General features: G+C 44.5%; 1 protein-coding gene across 7 annotated transcripts in view; it reads right to left on the bottom strand.

The window, feature by feature from the left end:
- Positions 1-19,382, bottom strand: part of DNM3 (dynamin 3) — a 359,404-nt gene that overhangs the window by 338,826 nt on the left and 1,196 nt on the right. For 5 of the 7 annotated variants that reach the window (XM_083157019.1, XM_083157020.1, XM_083157022.1 and 2 more), the window contains exons 2-4: positions 13,493-13,566; positions 7,168-7,317; positions 4,443-4,646 (exon numbers count right to left, since the gene is read on the bottom strand). In XM_083157019.1, coding sequence (XP_083013145.1) covers positions 4,443-4,646; positions 7,168-7,317; positions 13,493-13,566 — 428 coding nt within the window. The remainder of the gene's footprint in view (positions 1-4,442; positions 4,647-7,167; positions 7,318-13,492; positions 13,567-19,382) is intronic. The other 2 variants (XM_083157021.1, XM_083157023.1) reach the window with 2 other exon arrangements.

Below are 19,382 nucleotides of genomic sequence, written 5' to 3'. Positions count from 1 at the left end.
TATGCAACACAATAGCAGACTCCCTTATACTTGCCCCTTAAACTTTATGCCACACAGAAGGAACCAGAATTCACCTTATGGGACACACAATGAGTCAACATTCAAAGCCAAAAATCACATTATACTACCCAGATGGAGAAAAATTCACTAAGGTGCCCATACATGGATCGATGTGCTCTGTGCGTTTTAAACTAGATCGTATTGCATAGTTATGCGATGTGCTAAAGCAGCATGCGTTTTGACATATATATATGCGATGCGATCTAGTTCAAAAAGTACATTCAGCACATACTTTTTGAAAGGAACCGCCCATCGCCTCGCAAAACAGGATCCCTTTGTGTATGGGCACCTTTATGCCAAAATGAAAGTGCCAAAATTCACATCATGCCACCTGGACTGAGCCTAAATTCACATCATGCCACCCAGATTGAGGAAATTCACATTTTGCTACACGGTTAAGCCAAACGTTACATAATGTCACACAGATTGAGCAAACATTCGGGGACACAGGGACTGCCAGGAGATAGGGACACAGGCACGCATGGGCACAGACAGGATGGGACAGATAGAGGCACACATGGGCAGGGACAGAGGCAGAGGAACACATGGGCAGGGACAGAGGCACATATGGGCAGGGACACACAGGGGCAGAGACAGAGGAACACATGGGTAGGGGCACACATGGCAGGTACAAAGGAACACATGGGCAGGTGCGCACCCTATCAGGGACAGAGGAACATGTTGGTAGGGACACACATTGGTGGGACACTGGCACACATGGCTGGGACACTGGCACACATGGGCAGGGGCACACATGGCAGAGACAGAGGTACACACAGGCAGGGGCACAATCCTCCTCCGCTGCAGCAGTCCCTGCCAGAGCAGACGACGGTTAAAGCACACAAATAAATATATATCGACTTAAATCCACTTACGGCCCTAGGGTGGAGAGAGGCTGCCTGCTGACTGCAGCTGCAGGGCGGGCCGGGAGTTGATGCTGGCCGCCCACAGCCGTCGGGTTGGGAATGCCAGTTGAATGTAGCCGCCGGGTGGGGAAGTGAAGTGGCTGTCCGCCTGCACTCCTGCGTAGGTGAGTGTGGTGCGGAGGCGCTGCCCGTTAATTGCAGCCGTGGTTTGGGAAGGGAGGAGATGCTGGCCACCCATCCTCTTCAGCCAGTGAGAGGGGCTGCCGGGTGGAGAGAGAGGTGATATGGGCTTTCTGTCCTCAGCCACGGAAGGGGGGGGGGGGGGGGGGGGAGAGTCTGGCGCGTAGGGGCTGCCTGCTGATGCTAAAGTAAAAACAAAAAGTTCAGTGCTTGAAGTGCACACACATATATACAGTATATATATATATATATATATATATATATATATATATACACTGTATATATTTGAAATATTACTGGTGTAACTAAAACCTCACCTCTGTCATTAACAAGTTAGCTGTGAGCGACTGGGTGGGACACTTTCTCTCAGCTGTCTGCTCCCTGGCTTCCCGGCTCCTCTCCTCTGGGCTCTGTCTCCAGCGTGTGACGTAATGACGTCACACGCATAGAAGAAGCTGAGGCAGGGACCAGCAGACACTGCTGCTTCCCCTGCCTCTGACACCATCCCAGGCCGTGCCCCTGCCCGCCCACCCTCCCTCCCATTGGACAGCCTGCCCGCACTCCCTCCCTCCCATTGGACAATGTTTTTTTTTTTTTTATGACACTGTATGACACTGACAGACACAGTGTCATGGCCGCGCCCGTGCCGACTTGCCTGTGATCAGCGAGCGCACGGGCAGCGGCCGTGGCACAAAAACTCAAGCAGCCGCATTGTAGTGTGGCGTGAGCGTGACAGACTCACTCTGGGAACCTGCGCCCACGTTACATCTGCCCCACCTGCAGTGCAGCATTTTTTTGCCCATTTTGAAAACAAATTTGTACTGCGATCAGGTCTGATTAAGGGCCATTATGCAGTGTTATATTTCACACAGTGTCACTGAATTCCATTTAGAGTATTTGTGCTTCTTCTATTATAAACAAGTTCAGGAGAAAACACACAATATTCACCATGAAAATGGGTCAATTATTAGGGATTTTTCTCCCGCCAAAGTCAGTCACTTTGCACTAGGACAAGCTCTTACTCTCTTTTACTATGCTAAAGTATATTAATGAACCACTCTAAGACATCCTGACATAATTTTAACTAGATCGGAGCATCTTCATAGGTTTCGTTATTTTCACCTAAAAAGTGAAACTTCAGGCCTCTTGCCAGAACAGAAGATGTTGTTGACTCAGATCAAAAAGATTTTGCACATTTCTTATTCAGGTCAAGTCACAACTTTTCCACACTAGCTGATTTTGAATTTCTCAATATCAGTTTTTTCACTCCGCCCTAATGAACATGCAGAGAAAAAGTACTTCCCTTTTGTAGATCTGTGTGTCCAAGGACTAGACACCCACTGTTAATACTGTTGTCCAAATACTGAATAGTGCATCCTTAATGTACCACCATCAATCGCACCATCAAAACGTACCCTATGGAAAACTGATCTACTATGTCTGACTACTGCAGTGCGTACACATCTGAATCGCACCCTAAAGCCCCTTACAGCATGGCCCTAGCTCCCCACTGCCGCCGATGTCGGTGGGGATCAGCTAGTGTGTATGGGGCTTAAGACTTAAAACTGGGTACACTTATACAGTGTCCATGTCGATCTACGTCAACAAACACCCAAAAAACAGAAAATCATGTTGAACTTTTTGATGTCGAACTTTAGACATATACACCTATAAACGTTCCACGTCTCCTCGAATGGTTCTTTGCGCTTTCCATGGTTTGCGCACACTATTATATTCCCCCTCCGCGTCCACTGGAATGGTAAAGTATGAACAAGTCCTTTTATTTAAAAAAAAAAAATCGTGAAAAACACATGCTGACCTCTTTCACATTCAGGCAAAGAAAGAATGTACAGCTAAGACAGATATGCCATTGGTGCCAAAAAAATAGCAGCAGGCAAAAGCAACTAATGGGCTGATTCGGAACTGATCGCACAGGTCTGAATTCGTCCCCGTGGGGGTCTGCACATGTGCAATTATGTGCATGTGCAAACCCGTGCAGTGAGCGCCTTTGACAAATTTTTCATTCGCCAGGATCCTCGTTGCCTAAACAAAATGCTGGGGAGGCCCGTCAGAATGCAGACGTGCCCCTGCCTGCTCAGGCGGATGATGTGAAATTATGTCAGCGCCCGCCCCCAATTCGTCGGACAGCATTCATCTGAAAGGTAAGGCCTGGCTTACTTTTCAGACCGAACAGAGGAAAAATCATTATATGGTGAGCGACCATCGACTGATTTTTCCTCTGTGCGGCACACATCCACGTGCATGGTAGCACAGGGAATCGGGTTGTGCGGGGGGCAGCGTTTACCTGCTCGCTAGGCAGCGGATATACGCAGTCTAGCGAGCAGTTCTGCATTACCCCCTAAGTGCCTTAGGTACTACACGTTAGTAAATTTACCCCACACACATATGCAAATGTTATCATTCAAATGAGTCCACACAGGCTCCTTGTGTGTCCTAGCGTTATCAGATGTGACTAATTAGTAATTTTGGTACTTGTTTCCTAGCACGGCACCCAATATTTTGATCGTAGTAGATCTTATACAATCGAATGGCATCGCAATATAGCTTTCAATGTTAAGTGCACCCCCATTGGCAACACCACCCCCACTATCAATGCCAACCCAAAGTGTGGCGAGTGCAGCGAGCCTACGAGGGGCGGCGGTACGTGTCATCCGACCTTTTCATACCCCCACTATCCACGTCGGCGTGGAGTTGATTTTAGATACCAAGCCCGAAGCATGGCGAGGGGACACGGATTACTCGCACGCTTCGGGCTTGTATTACGCGTCCCCGTGCAGGGCTCGCTGCGCTCGCCATGTTTCGGGCTTGGTGACTCGCTGCGCTCGCCACACTATCTAAAATCAACTCCACGCCGATGTGGATAGTGGGGGTATGAAAAAGTCAGAGGATGCGTACCGCCGCCCCTCGCGGGCTCGCTGCGCTCGCCACGAGTTGGCGTTGATAGTGGGGGTGGCGTTGACAATGGAGGTGCATTTAACATCGTAAGCACCCACCAGGGTGCCTGTACAATTAAAAATTGCATCGCATCGCATGCCATTTGCTGGCATGCAATTCTATGCGATATTTCATTGTACAAGCACTCCTGTTAATTTAACATGAATATTACATTGCATCGCCCACCTCTAAGTATGGTATGCGATGGGCGTCATGCTAAGAAACAAGTACCGAATTATTTGCAACATAAAAAAAGTTACAGTACCCCCTGCCAGCAGAGGGTAACGGGACCTAGTGCGCCATGAGGTGCTGTCTGGCACAGCTGCAGCAAAGATATATGGGAACATATCTGTAGGTACAGTAGCAATCATCAATGAATACCTTGAGGATCTACTTCCTTGGAAAGTTTAAGGGCATCAGAGTTGGCAAGGTCTGTGTTAGCAGGTGTCACTCCAAGTATCAGGCAATTCTCTCTAACAATGAACTGCGTAATCATTTCTCGAATCTGGGACTCGATGTCTGCAGGCTGGTCACCAACTGGAACTTTCGTGATACCAGGTAAGTCAATAAGGGTCAAATTCAACACTAGAAGAAAAATATGCAGGATGGTAATTTGTACAATTGTAAAGGTTGAATGCAATATGGAAACATTTGGCATATAAGTGGGCAATTATAGAGAGTATTTTCTATAAATAAAGGTACCAATGCTTACAAAAAGTTACTCGCTGACATTTACAGCAACTTCCATACTCTGGATAAGTGTGCAGACACTCACTTTATTAATTTATGCAATGATTTCTTCCTGTTTCTGGATCTAGTTATATAAATTGAAAATTTGGGTGTTGGACACAAGCCTATGGGCCAGATGTACAAGCTTCAAAAAGTGATAAAATGGAGAGTGATAAACACCCAGCCAATCAGCTCCTACCTGTCATGTTAGAAAAAAGGGTTTGAAAAATAACAGGTAGGAGCTGATTGGCTGGTTATTTATCACTCTCCATTTTATCACTTTTGAAGCATAGTGCATCTGGTCGCATATGAGGATGGATCCCATGGATATATGCAAATTGTGTATGACCTGTAGAAACCAATCGCAGACTGGCCATGCACCTGGTCATGTATGTACAAATACTGTACACAAACAGGCCCTTATTCAGATCTGATCGCAGTACAAATTTGTTCTCAAAATGGGCAAAACCATGTGCACTGCAGGTGGGGCAGATGTAACATGTGCAGAGAGAGTTAGATTTGGGTGGGGTGTTTTGAAACTGAAATCTAAATTGCAGTGGAAAAATAATGCAGCCAGTATTTACCCTGCACAGAAACAAAATAACTCACCCAAATCTAGCTCTCTCTATGCATGTTACATCTGCCCCACCTGCAGTGCACATGGTTTTGCCCATTTTGAGAACAAATTTGTACTGTGATCAGATCTGAATAAGGGCCCCAGTTTGTGTATTTGTACATACATGACCAGGTGCATGGCCAGTCTGCGATTGGTTTCTACAGGTCATACACAATTTGCATATATCCATGGGATCCAACCTCATATGCGACCAGATGCACTATGCTTCAAAAGTGATAAAATGGAGAGTGATCAGATCTGAATAAGGGCCTGAATGTGAGAAATGGGTGTTTCTGGGTGACTACCATGCAATCCATCCATGGAAATGAACCTTAGGAGTGTTGTAGGCATGTAGGCCAGCGTACCTGCTCATTAGCAGAATGCGGGAGGAATTGGGACACCTGTTTCATATAGATCTTATTTGTAACCAATAGAGTGGTGTGAGTGTAGGGACTAATGGTCAGATGTAGAATGAAAAACATAATGCAGGTCAGCGATCCACAGGAGGATGAATGGATCGATGACAGACAGTCCTGGCATTCCACATTAGGACACATGGATTGGAGAATCCACAGGAGGATAGATGGGTATGGGTCATAGGGTCGACAGTCATTAGGTCGACCACTATAGGCCGACAGTCCTACTTTCACTAGGTCAATGTAGCATATGTCGACATGCATTGTCAACATGGTCATTAGGTCAACACAAGCATTAGGTCGATATGCAAAAGGTTGGCATGTGTTTTTCGTGTTTTTTTACCATGTCGACCTAATGCATGTAGACCAAGTGACCGCATCCCGGATGGATAGCTCAAGGAGGACGGGCGGATCGGCATGAACATGCTTTACTCACATTAGCATAATGCAAGTAAGGCAAAAGAATGACAACTTGTTAATTGGGTTTCTATATAATGGCCAATTAAGCACCAGTACAGATTTTAAGGATATTCATACTTGGCAACAGGTGACTTAGGGCCTTATTCTGATCGGTGCGGCCCGATCAGAAATATGCGGTCATGTCCGTGCAGGCGAATCCCCGCCTTCCATACGGATCGCCACCTCCGTCCGTATGCGGATATGTGGCGGTCCGCATGAAAGTGGACGGGGATACGCCTCCTCCATGTTGGGAGCAGCCCCTGCATTCGATGGTTGCCGAACATCGAATGCAGGGCCGCACGCTCCACCAGGTCCCGCCACCCAAGACCACACGGACACTTGTCCGTGTGAAATCATGTATGGGGGCGGGCAGCTGACATCCGGCGATGTCAGATGCCCGCCCCCTACACACGCGTCACGGCCTCATTACCATGCATACGCCCCGCGTTTGCATGGGAACGCCCATGAAACGCGGGGCGTATGCATAGGGTAATGAGGCTAAGTAGCCCCTCACGCCCCTCTACGCCCCCTGTGCGGCGTATCAAGAATACGTGCGGCGAAATCGCCTGCACATGCGCAGAGTGACCTCTGCACATGCGCAGACGATCAACATCGGCGGGACGTCCGCAAGCGGTAAAATCCGCACCGATCAGAATAAGGCCCTTAATTAGTACATCAATCAGTTTGATGTAACAATCTGGACTCGAGCATGGATATCCTTAAAACATGGACTGTAAAGGCATAATTTGGGGAAATGGTCTAAGAGGAATGGGGGGCATTTAATATATATGTTACAAGTTTCAAATGTTGGTGTGTAATTTATTCTTTGCATTCTTCATAGAAACGTACAAATAAATTCAAACTTGCTTTAAATAAATTGACATACCGTTTGGCGAATATATTTTCAAATTGATCGGAATGGATGAAATCCCTTTGTTTGTGCCAGTTGTTCTCTCTGTTTCTGCTTCAATTTCCTGACGAACCTCATCAAAATCTGAGAATTTCTTCCCTTTGCAATGCAAGAACTCAGCATACTCTACATGGGGAAAAAGTCATATTGGATATAGCATATATTCCCTTTTATTGCTTTATTTTCACACTACAATATAGATATCAGTTTGAAGTACACCACTCCCCCCCCCCCCCACACACCCCACACCCAAATGGAACTCTCTTTGCACATGTTACATCAGCCCCACCTGCAGTGCATATAGTTTTGTCCATTAGAGAGTGATTGTGCCTTTCCGAGTGAATCAGAATAACCCCCATAGTTATAAGTTTGTCCAAAGCCAGGACCTCAGACAAATATACTATAGGCAATACATGTGCCTTTTAAAGGGTAAAATAATATTCACATATGCACAAAACAGGCAAAACAAAACATTTCCAGGAAATATATGTGTGACCATTGTTAAAAACACCACAGATTGAACTGCACTGCGCAGAATGAATACTAGTACTTGCAGACTGAAGTGCATGAAGTAGAGAGAAGACTAGTTGGAACTAGCAGGCAGGAATACAACTAGGAACCATAACACACAAATAAGCAGTGGTAGATCAAAGCAGTGACGTTGTTCTGGCAATGATCTTATCCCTGAAACAGCCATATATAGGAAGCCTTTTCAAAAGATCCTAAAGCAGCTTCCGGTTGGTAAGCAGAGTCAGCTGTAAGGAATAAATGCCCTTAGGGCAAGGAAGAACAGGGTCAGTAAGCCCGCTATGTGACCATGTTTCTGCCGGTATGCATCGTTAGGCAGACAAGAGGACGGTCGACATGCATTGGGTCGACCACTGAAGATCGACATGCACCAAGGTCAACACCTCTAAAGGTCGACACGGGCTTAGGTGGACACATGCATTAGGTTGATGCGTACATTTGGTTGACATGGGTAAGGTAAGGGGTTTTTCACTTGTTTTTGAGCCGGTATATATGCCGACAGGCGGTATTTCATGCCCTACCAACCACTAGGGTGTGGAGGGAGAATAAAATAGTGTATTGAGCATAGCCAGGCACCGATCTCAAAGAATGGCAATCACAGCGAGCCATGCGAGGGTACGCAGTGCAACAATACGGTGTCCATGTCGACTGTGTCGACATCCGGGACAAAAAAGTGAAAAACCCCATGTTGACCTTTTGGCTATGGACATTGCCCATGTCAACCTAATGTATGTGTCAACCTAATAACCCTGTTGACCTAACGCCATGTCAAACTTCAGTGGTCAACCCAATGCATGTCGACCTTCTTCTTGTCGACTTAACAACCCATACCAGTTTCCGCCGGCCGTATTAAGCAAATTATGGTCACCCTCTTCTGATATTTCTAAAGGCCCCATACACTGACCCGATTTGGGCCGATTCAGACCTTAAGATATAACTCTTAATTTAAAAACAGACAACAATGTTGATTGTGAAAAGAATAAAAAAAAACATCAAGACATAATATTTATATAGGTTTTAAACTGCAATAGTGATGGCTCATAAATGTCAAGCTGTTTAGTATTGTAAACTAATGTTCTGAAGACTTCATAAGCTCCAAAGATTCCAGATCTGCTTTGACATGTGTTGTTTGATGTTCCCTATGTGCTTCTTCTCGTCAAATTACTTTTCTACATGCAGATACAGAGGAAATTAGGTCAGCAGTGTAACAGTGGTACTGCAGCCCAAGCGGAGACTTGGGGGAGAGGGCACTGTGAACGGCATGGTGTCTGCAGATTCAAATGGGTCTGGCCGTCAGTATGGAATCTGCTGAAAATGTTCCTTCAAAAATGGCCACAGCCTTGGAGGAGACAGATCATACTAGAAGTCCTAGCTAAATTGAATGAAGGTATTTTCTTAAAAAGCATACACAAGGTGTGCCAAATTGTGCCATACAGTACATGGCGCAGTAAAACCAAGATGTATGTGGACACATCTGTAGGTCACTTATCGCACAATTCAGCTGCATGCAATTTGATTGTTTCTGAGTTGATTGTATTCAATTTGGTTGTATGCGATTGCAATAACATTAGCACATTCTTATAAAGGTCGCAAGTTATATGAACATCAGTAATGACTAAGGTTATGATAGGGTTTCATGTAAACAATTACAAGTAAATTATATTTTTATCTTTGCAACTGTGCTCAGTACATATAGTGGGACATTTTCTAAGATGGGAGTTCTAGGTCACATGGGTTGTTGCAATGGGTAACCAATCTATTATCTTTTAAAAGGTGCTAAATAAATTAGAAGTAGATTCTGATTGGTTGCCCACAGCAACATCCCATGTGGAATAGAACTCACGGTAAATGTAATAGAACTCCTGGAGATCCTAAGGAGACAATTGTACCATGTGACTATTAAATGTGATCAATACAAAGTTCTTACATTAAAACTGTGGTTAAAGTAGGCATTATCAAACTCAGCGGTTCCCAACCTTTTTTCTCTCCCGTACCCCTTGATTTGATTTGAATTATTTCTACAGCACACAGAGACCTCCATTACCTCCATCATCTACTGCAGCTACTAGAACGATACCTGCACCATACACCTGTACCATACATCTGTGTACACCTGCCTGTTATATATATATCTGCTATTCTGCATATCTGTTAACCCTTTGACTACCTGTTAACTCTGTCTGTGCTCATCACTATAATAACTACAATTCCTAGATAATGTGGAGTGGATTCCAAAAATGTGTGTCGTCTAACAACACCACAAGCACCGCTATATACTCTGCCAACATCATCTTCATGGCAATGGGAGACTTCTTCTCCAACTGGAAAATTCTTTGGTACTTGTGTATTATCTGGGCGCCCGGCATCGCAGGGCAAAAAATCGCATCGCATCGCATGCAATCATATCGCATGCGATGCGACGCAATTGGACCCGATTTTTTATTGTACAGGCACTCAGATGCCTGATTCCTATGTTAAATGCCCCCCCAGACCCGATTGTTTTATTTTACACCCACCCTGATGGGTAATTACTATGTTAAATGGCCCCCCATTGTTAACGCCACCCCACTATCAATGCCAACCGGAAGCGTGGCAAGCGCAGCGAGCCTGCGAGGGGCGGCAGTACGCATCCTCCGACCTTTTCATACCCCCACTATCCACATCGGCGTGGAGTTGATTTTATATAGTGCGGCGAGCGCAGCGAGCCTCCGCTCCCAAAGCGGATTACTTCACATATATTCCGCGTCCGCTCGCCACGCTTCTGGCTCGGTGGCTCGCTGCGCTCCCCACACTATATAAAATCAAGTCCACGCCGACATGAATAGTGGGGGTATGAAAAGGTCGGAGGATGCGTACCGCCGCCCCTCACGGGCTCGCTGCGCTTTTGCCACGCTTCGGGTTGGCGTTGATACTGGGGTGGCGTTAACAATGGGGGGGGGGGCATTTCACATAGTAATCACCCATTAGGGTGGGTGTAGAATTAAAAATTGGGTCTGGGGGTGCATCTAACATTGGAATCAGTCATCAGGGTGCCTGTACAATGTAATATCGGGTATAATCGCATCGCATGCCATTATAATGGCATGCGATGCAACGCGATATTAAAATCGTACACTCTGCCTGGGAAAGGCTCAAAATCGGGCCCAATTGCATTGCATCGCATGCCTTAATTAGTGGCATGCGATGCAATATATCGGGCGCCCAGATAATACACAAGTACCAGTTCTTCTTTTTCTTACACCATTTTCTTTTTCTTCCATATTATTTTCAAGTACCACCAACCAGTCATCAGCGTAACCCCAGAGTTGGGAACCCCTGATCTAACTGTACTATACATTTCTATAAGAGAGATCCTGTGGGCATTCATGTTGCAGACCCACTTAAGGGAACAAAGACTGGAAATGCAACCCATGGGACACTGAGTTCTTGTGATGTCTTTTTATGTGGAACATCCCATTTTCTCTCTTTTTGAGCTCGCAGGTAGGTTGCTATGGCAGTAGCAAAAGCACCGGCAGCTTGGTGTCTGGGATGGCAGCTGCTTAAGTGTATACTTAAACAAGCTTACCCTAGTTGTGCCTGGACTAATAGATGACAGAATTTCAGTGAGAAGGCCTGTTGTTGCTGCATGATCCCCATATCTGTCAGCCTTCAGCGTTTTTAGGGCCAGTGACACTTATAGGGTGGTGGGGTGCAGGTGGATCCTTTTCTCTGCTGTCAGATGTCCGTTGGTTGTTAGTCACCATGATAGTAAATTTGTGTATATATTGTACACTTTTCAAGACTGAGACTCCTGCTTGATATCAGCACCCCTCCTTGCTGCCCTTAGGTGATTTTAATAAACACAGGTTCCTGTATTGCTGTGTAGTGTCTACATATTAGTATGGACACTAATATGGTAAGTCGAGGATGAATTGCTATATTGTGATATTGCGCTAGTATTATGGACCTATCTGAAGGGGCTCACCTTGACTTGGTGTATGGACACACATTTGTGTACAAATATACTAAAAAGCTCATTTACACTTAAGTAGTTACCAGTCTATCAAAATGATGGCACAATATAACAATAATGTCAGTATCGGATAATGTGCGGGCCAAACAAAGCAACATTTGAATTTCTCCGTTGGGGGCATCTAGTGGCCAACGGCATGCAGAACACTTGTATTCTCCGCATAAAGGTGAGGAGCAGCATTAACCTTTATTAAATAAGGTATTTATCGTAGCGTTCTTCAAAATGATTTGTCTGTCAGTATTCTTAGTGCATAGAGTAGGTACCTGCATTTTTTTCAGGTATCGTACTACAAGTCTCAGCATGGTAGAATTATGTTTAAAATTAGTGTGCAGCACAAGCTCCCTCACCACAACCTGGAATACCTTTTTTTTTTCATTTGTTATCTGTATCCCACCAATCTTCCATAAAAATGTTAGATGGAATGCATTTCTAAAACAATTCTGCTTCTCAGCAATATACAATGGGTCTTGGACAGATGAATATAGAGTGTAAGCTCTCCCGAGCAGGGCCCTGCCCTCCCCAGTGCCAACAGCACCATACCTTTGGATTTGGTGTCTATGCTGTTTACTTGGGAATTATGACAGCTGCTGCAGAAATGTTTAGAAACCATGTCCATTTTGTGCTATGTTTTTTCTTTTGTTCATACTATTTCTGTAATTTGTAGAGCACTGTCGACCTCTTGTGGCGGATAATAACAGTCAACAATAGTGCAAAAAAGTCATGGGATAGCAGCATGTAAAGGCAGTGGTAGGTGGCGCCACCATACTGTGATGTCTTGGAAATGCGCAGACCTGCATCATTTGTAATCTGACATCTCATGAGTCAGCCTGAACCCCGGCTAGGAGTTCGAATGGGACATGATAGTTGGGGCCCGACAGATGGGACATTCCATTTCCGAAGTTGTGCAGACATTTAAATTCCTCTAGTCACTGTGCCATGTGTTTAATAGGAATGCCTCATAGAAAGCATTGCCACCCACCATGTACAGTGCAGAGGCTGACCACAGGTGCTTAATAATCGTGACCAGGGGTGTCTGTGGTAACAGATAAGCAATACAACTAAATTTAAGGCAGGTGGTATCAGATGCATATCCAACAGGTCAGTGCAGTGTTTTTTAGCTTACATGGAATATGGGAGCAGAAGACTCACCAGAGCACCCATGTTAACACCCATGCGACACTGGACACAACACTTCACTTGGTCTTATAATACCCCATTCTCACTGCAGGCAAATTACCGTGTCTATCATGTCGACCCGGGAATTTGCCTTTTAACACGGGTTTTTTTGCAGTGTGAACGGGTCGCATAACCGGATCTCATACACGGGTAAAACCCTTCTTTTTACCCATGTTTGAGATCCGGGTATGCAGACACGGGTTGACCTGTTCACACTGCAGAAAAACCTGTGTTAAAAGGCAAATTACCGGGCAGAACTCCTTCACCCGGGAATTTGCCTTGCAGTGAGAATGGGGGTCCGTCCCTGCTGTGTATTTCTCACTGGCAGTGAGAACACGGCATAACATATCTTATTGAACCCTGGAGGACTGACAACATGTGGTGTGGTTCGATGAGTCAGGGTTTCAGTTGTTTTAGCCTGTTGGTAGGAGTTTCTGTAGTTCGCCGGCTAGAGAGAGTCCTACTCGATACTAGGCACCTATGCAATAACTTTTGCCTATATGTTTGTGTGTGTGTATGTGTTTAATATGAATAATTATGGGCATTTAGAAAATGGTTTGTCACGTTATGTATTAACATTCTTACCATTATTAGAGGTTATAAGTTGTAGGACCAGTGGACGTCTTGTCACAATTCCAGATCCACGTGGAAGAAAATCCCTGACGTGACATAAAATAAAATTGTATTTATTGTAGTTTGGACATAGACTGAATATACTGATGGCAGAGGACATCGATACTGACCCTTCGGGAGCACGCATCATTAACAATATATTGCAAACACTGGACGATAAACATGAAAATGTTGTTAAAGGCCCATACACACTGGGCCATGTTGAGCTGAAAGCAGCTTAGTTTTGTAATTTGAGCTGCTTTCAGCTCAAAAGCCACCCAGTGTAGACGGACCGGCGATACATGCTAATGTGTGCTCCCGCATCATCCCCGGCCACTGCTGCTGCTCATCTGCTGGTATTACCAGAAGATGAGTGAAGGGGTGGATGGCTTTCCATAGCATCCCGCTATGGAAAGCTGTCCACCTCTGTGAAAATCACTTGCAGGGGTGATCTGGGCTGGTGGTCCAGGACCAATTCAAATTAATTATGGTTAATTATTTATGTGCAAAACCAGTGCTGGTGGCTGCCAATAATAAAATAAGTACAAACAGAAGCAAATCCTGTCTTTAACACATAACTGACCCTGGGAATTGCATATAAACCCAATCTAATACATTTTTGTGTGGTCTAGGGGTTCCGTGAAAATTTTTTGATACCCTTAGGGTGCCGTGATTCAAAAAGGATTGGGAACCACTGCCTTAGAGGATAAAGTAAAAGATATGGTACTTGTTTCCTAGCACGGCCTCAATCTTGGGCATCGTGTACCTTTAAGTTAAGGTACACGATGGACCCGATTTCCTTTGAAATCAGGTCCATTTTGTCGGCAAAGGAAAAATCGCGGGCATCGCGTCGGTCGGGACCATTAACATTGGCCCCGACGCGACCGGCGCGATGCCCCCGATTTCCCCATAGGCTTCAATGTTAAAATAATTTTTAACATTGAAATCGGGAGCATCGCGTCGTTCTTGTGCCATTATAATGGCACAAGATGAGATGGACTTGATTAAGTCCATCTCACATAGTAAAAAATGTGAAATGGGCCAATATGACCCATTTCACATTATATATGGCCTCGTCATCACCCCACGATTGACGCCAACCCGAAGCGTGGCGAGCGCAGCGAGCCCGCGAGGGGCGGCGGTGCGCGTCCTCCGACCTTTTCATTCCCCTACTATCCACGTCGGCGTGGAGTCGAGAATATAAAGTGTGGCGAGCACAGCGAGCCCGAAGCGTGGCAAGGGGACGCGTATACCTGTGAAGTTATACGCGTCCGCTTGCCACGCTTCGGGCTCGGTGGCTCGCTGCGCTCGCCACACTTTATATTCTCAACTCCACGCCGACGTGGATAGTATGGGAATGAAAAGGTCGGAGGACGCGCACCGCCGCCCCTCGCGGGCTCGCTGCGCTCACCACACTTCGGGTTGGTGTCAATCGTGGGGTGGGGTTTACGGTGTTAAATTTGGGGGTCTAGGGAAATCGGTGTGGCCGTGCTAGGAAACAAGTACCAAAGATATCTTTCAGAACAAGCTTTCTAAAAGATATCTTTACTTTATCTTTTAGTGTGTATGGGGCTTAGCCAACAAATTATGGAAAATAATTATGTGTGCTATTTTGAATCAGTGACACAGCTGATAGTATAAATAACTGAATTTGTAAAGTGTATTTTCTACACAAATGTTAGATCAGCAAGTCTCCACTGCAATCTAAATGGTTGCCTAGCAGGAAACGGTCATTGGGTCACCTGCATGTTAGTCGACAGTCAATAGTTCGACACCAATTAAGGTCGACATGAGTCTAGGCCAACATGGGATAGGTTGACAGGGTCATTAGGTCGACAGTCACAAGGTCGACATGGGGGTTTTTCACTTTTTATTTTTGAGCCGACATGTGGTATTTCATGCCCTACCATCCACTAGGGCGTGGTGGGAGACTAAAATAGTGTGCCGAGAGTAGCGAGTCATCGTGCCCTAAGCATGGTGAACGTATCAAACCATGCGAGGGGATGCGGTGCTACGTTTCAGTGTCCATGTCGATTTGTTGACATTCGGGACAAAAAATATGAGAAAAAGGCCATGTCGACTTGACTGACAAAATTTCATTTTGATTGTCGACCTATCTTCATGTCGACCTAATGATCCAGTCGAACTAATGACCCTGTTGACCTAACCCATGTCGACCTTCATGCATGTCGACCTAGACCCATGTCAACCTAAATCCATGTCATGATGTTGACCTAATGGCTGTCGACCAACATGCTGGTGACCTAATGAGCCATACCCTGCCTAGCTTGGCCCTGAATTACTGCTAAGATGACATTATTACCTCTTACAGTTGCCAAAAATTCATACTGCCTTCAGTCTCAAAATTTAGATTTTCACAGTAGCGTAGAATCAAACGGACCTTGACTTGAGACAATAATTCCATTTACCCTATTCTACCAGCCCAACGGTTTTAAGCCTTAATTTGGTAACATTTTATAAAAAAAAAATAATAATATTCAAAATCTAATAAAAACTGTAGGACAAAAATCCTAGTCATAGGCATTTCTGAAAATAAACTACGAATGCATATGTACCTCTCACAAAAGGGAACTGATATTTATTTCCAAGCTCAGATAATGACACCATGTAAATTCCTATTTTCTCAAATATTTTGTTCTTGTTGGACCATCTTTTTTACCATTAAAGTTAAATAAGGTAATCTATGAATAAAACATGCTGAGAACAATGGATTATGTCCCAAGGTTCTGCCACATCCCAGTCCTGACATAATAGCATTTGCGTAAATGCTTAGACCCATGAAAATCTCTGTCTGCCATGCTTTATAGATGGACACCATTTCTAAAAGGAAGCAAGTAAAAAACATATTAGTGGTTTTTAGCTACTGGCATATAGGGGAGATAACTGACATAAAATGTATTTTCTTTTTTTCAATCAACTATATATATATGTCTAGTGTCCGTTTGTGTGTCGCTGAAACACTGCCATCTGTTGGCAGTCAGTGAAACTACATCTCTTTCTCTCACACATGCACAAACACAGAGGCAAACACAAGGTAGACGACTAGCTTTCAAAGCATTTGCTTTGAGAGGGCTTACTAGTACGAATTTGTTTGTAAAATGGGCAAAACCATGTGCACAGCATGTGGGGCAGATGTGCAGAGAGTTAGATTTGTTTGAGTAATGTTTCTGTGCAGGGTAAATAACTGGCTGCATTATTTTTACACTGCAATTTAGATTTCAGTTTCGACTCACCCCACCCAAATGTAACTCTCTCTGCACATGTTACATCTGCCCCACCTGCAGTGCACATGGTTTTGCCCATTTTTCAAACAAATGTGTACTGCAATCAGATCAGAATAAGGGCCAATGTGTAAATGGATACAGCAAAACTGTATATAATCAAGCTCCATAGAAGAGGTACAAACACATTTCAAAAAATGAATTAAAAAAAAATTGTCAAGCATCCCTTGTTGAACCACTTTATATGGATTGACCCTTCAGCTTTCAGAGAAAGGCAGCTGCAATAAGTTAAGACCTCTCAAAGTAGTAACATGGACTTATCACCATTCTACTAGTGCAGTGGTTACCAGACTTTCTTGACCAGGGCAATCTAGAATATCAGCATTTTTTCAAGTTATCCCCTAGTCAATAAGTTTTTTATGGATGAATAAAAAAAATAAAGTAAATTGTGCTGAACTGTCACCCTCAGGTTCATTTATGTGGTGGGTAACATAGCTGTGGTTCTACACAAAAATGGGGGATCATAGGCGCTGTGTTCATAGATAATTGGTCTGGTGTACCAGATGCTTGTATAACAGATCCTTGTCTAGCAGTTGACTAAAGGACCCCGATAACTGACCTTAAGTCAGTGCCCTATGTGCACATCAAGGTATCTTTAGCCAATCTGTTTTCTCATGCACCGATAGACACGATACAGTATTCTGGTCTCCTCAGCGGGGGACTCAAATAGGAAAGGACTTACCGAGGGCTAATGCCCTATGTTCATCAAAAGGTATCTTTCTTGGTCCAGACGTCACTCAAATCAGGCAATCCAGATCACGTAAAAGGATTTATTTCCAAAATACAATGGATACAGATAAAAATACTTAAAAAGTCCAGTAAAAGTACACAGGGTACAAAAATGCAAAAAGTTGAAAATGGTAAGGAGATTGGAATGTTGTCGGCAAAAATTGGAGCGCCCTCCTATCCGGACAGAAGGGATACCACCAAAAAAGGGGCTTGTGATGAAAAATAGCCGGATTACCTTCAACACTCCAAAGGTCCTCACCTCTCACCAACGCGTTTCGGGCTAGAATGGCCCTTTTTCAAGGTGGACACCTCGGTAAGTCCTTTCCTATTTGAGTCCCCCGCTGAGGAGACCAGAATACTGTATCGTGTCTATCGGTGCATGAGAAAACAGATTGGCTAAAGATACCTTGATGTGCACATAGGGCACTGACTTAAGGTCAGTTATCGGGGTCCTTTAGTCAACTGCTAGACAAGGATTGTTATACAAGCATCTGGTACACCAGACCAATTATCTATGAACACAGCGCCTATGATCCCCCATTTTTGTGTATTGCTATCGTTTGGGATTTAAGGAGTCCTCTGGTCGGATCAAGGGCTGCAGTGTTCTGGCGCGGTCACTATTCTTTAAAAACTGTTTTCCATAGCTGTGGTTCTAATTGTCCATACAATTTGGGCCAGATGCTCTAAGCTTCAAAAATGGAGAGTGATAAACAACCAACCAATCAGCTCCTGCCTGGCATTTTTCAAACACAGTCTGTGCTCAAGCCTGGATATCACTAAAACCTGCACTGTTGGTGTGCCTTGAGGACTGTGGTTGGGAATGCCTGCCATACACGGTACAAATGTTATGTGTGATGAGCTGCGTGCACCCGTCACACATCTCATCACACAGCTCAAAAAGTATGTGCTGCACATACTTTGCGTGCTAGATCTCATCTCATTGCAATGCGATGAGATGCGATATTGTATACAATATTGTATACAATAATTGTACAGTGAATGGGCACCTTAAGTCCCCCTCTAGTGCCTAAACATAAAGCCACTCCCCCTTCTCTGGCCTGACCCTAATCCACCCGGCGCCGGTGTTCTGGGGGAAGTCCGGATTCTGGAAGCTGGTATCCCGAACGCTGGGATTATAACTGCATACCGTAAATATAAACAATGCAGTGGTGCTGCTGGGGGCATTATGTGTATAAGTAGCAGTGGACATGCTTTCAATTCAATTTTGCTCACAAGGTGCACACAATAGGCCTGTTAAGATGTAGTGTTTACATTGTTTATGTTATTTATTTATTGTGTGTTTTAGATTTGTGGAGGCGCCAGTCAAAAGGGATACAAATTGCACATGCAGCTAGTGTGTCTGATAGAACATTACTGCAGGAAGGAGGAAAATGGTGTACAACTTGCTTGTAAGCTTACCTGCCCCCAAGGACCTTCTGTGACCCATTGATACAAATATAATGAGAAAAGGGTGTGAAAACATCCCTTTTCACTTTATTTTAGTAAGAATGAATTCATAAACACCCTGCCCTCTGCATTGAGGCATATTATTATGTTAATTAATTAATTTATTATTATTATAATACTTTATATTGAATTTTTTTTTTCTAAATTAGAGGCCCTTCTAAACACTACATTGCTTGAGATAGAGACTAATGGCTCCCATACATCCGTGATGTACGGGGTCTCAATCTCCAATCTCCTGATGGCCGGGTATGGAATGTTTTAAATTCCTGAAAACAGTCAGGATAAACCAATTGGGAATTTCTAATCTCACCCCAATTCCCAAACAGATCGTAGGTAATTGCTGAGCTGAATAGTGATCTCTACCA

Source organism: Crinia signifera, chromosome 8, assembly GCF_055691185.1.
Source record: "Crinia signifera chromosome 8, ASM5569118v1, whole genome shotgun sequence".
NCBI lineage: Eukaryota > Metazoa > Chordata > Amphibia > Anura > Myobatrachidae > Crinia > Crinia signifera.
Note: the sequence above shows the minus strand (reverse complement) of the source record. Positions and strands in the feature narration are given on the sequence as shown.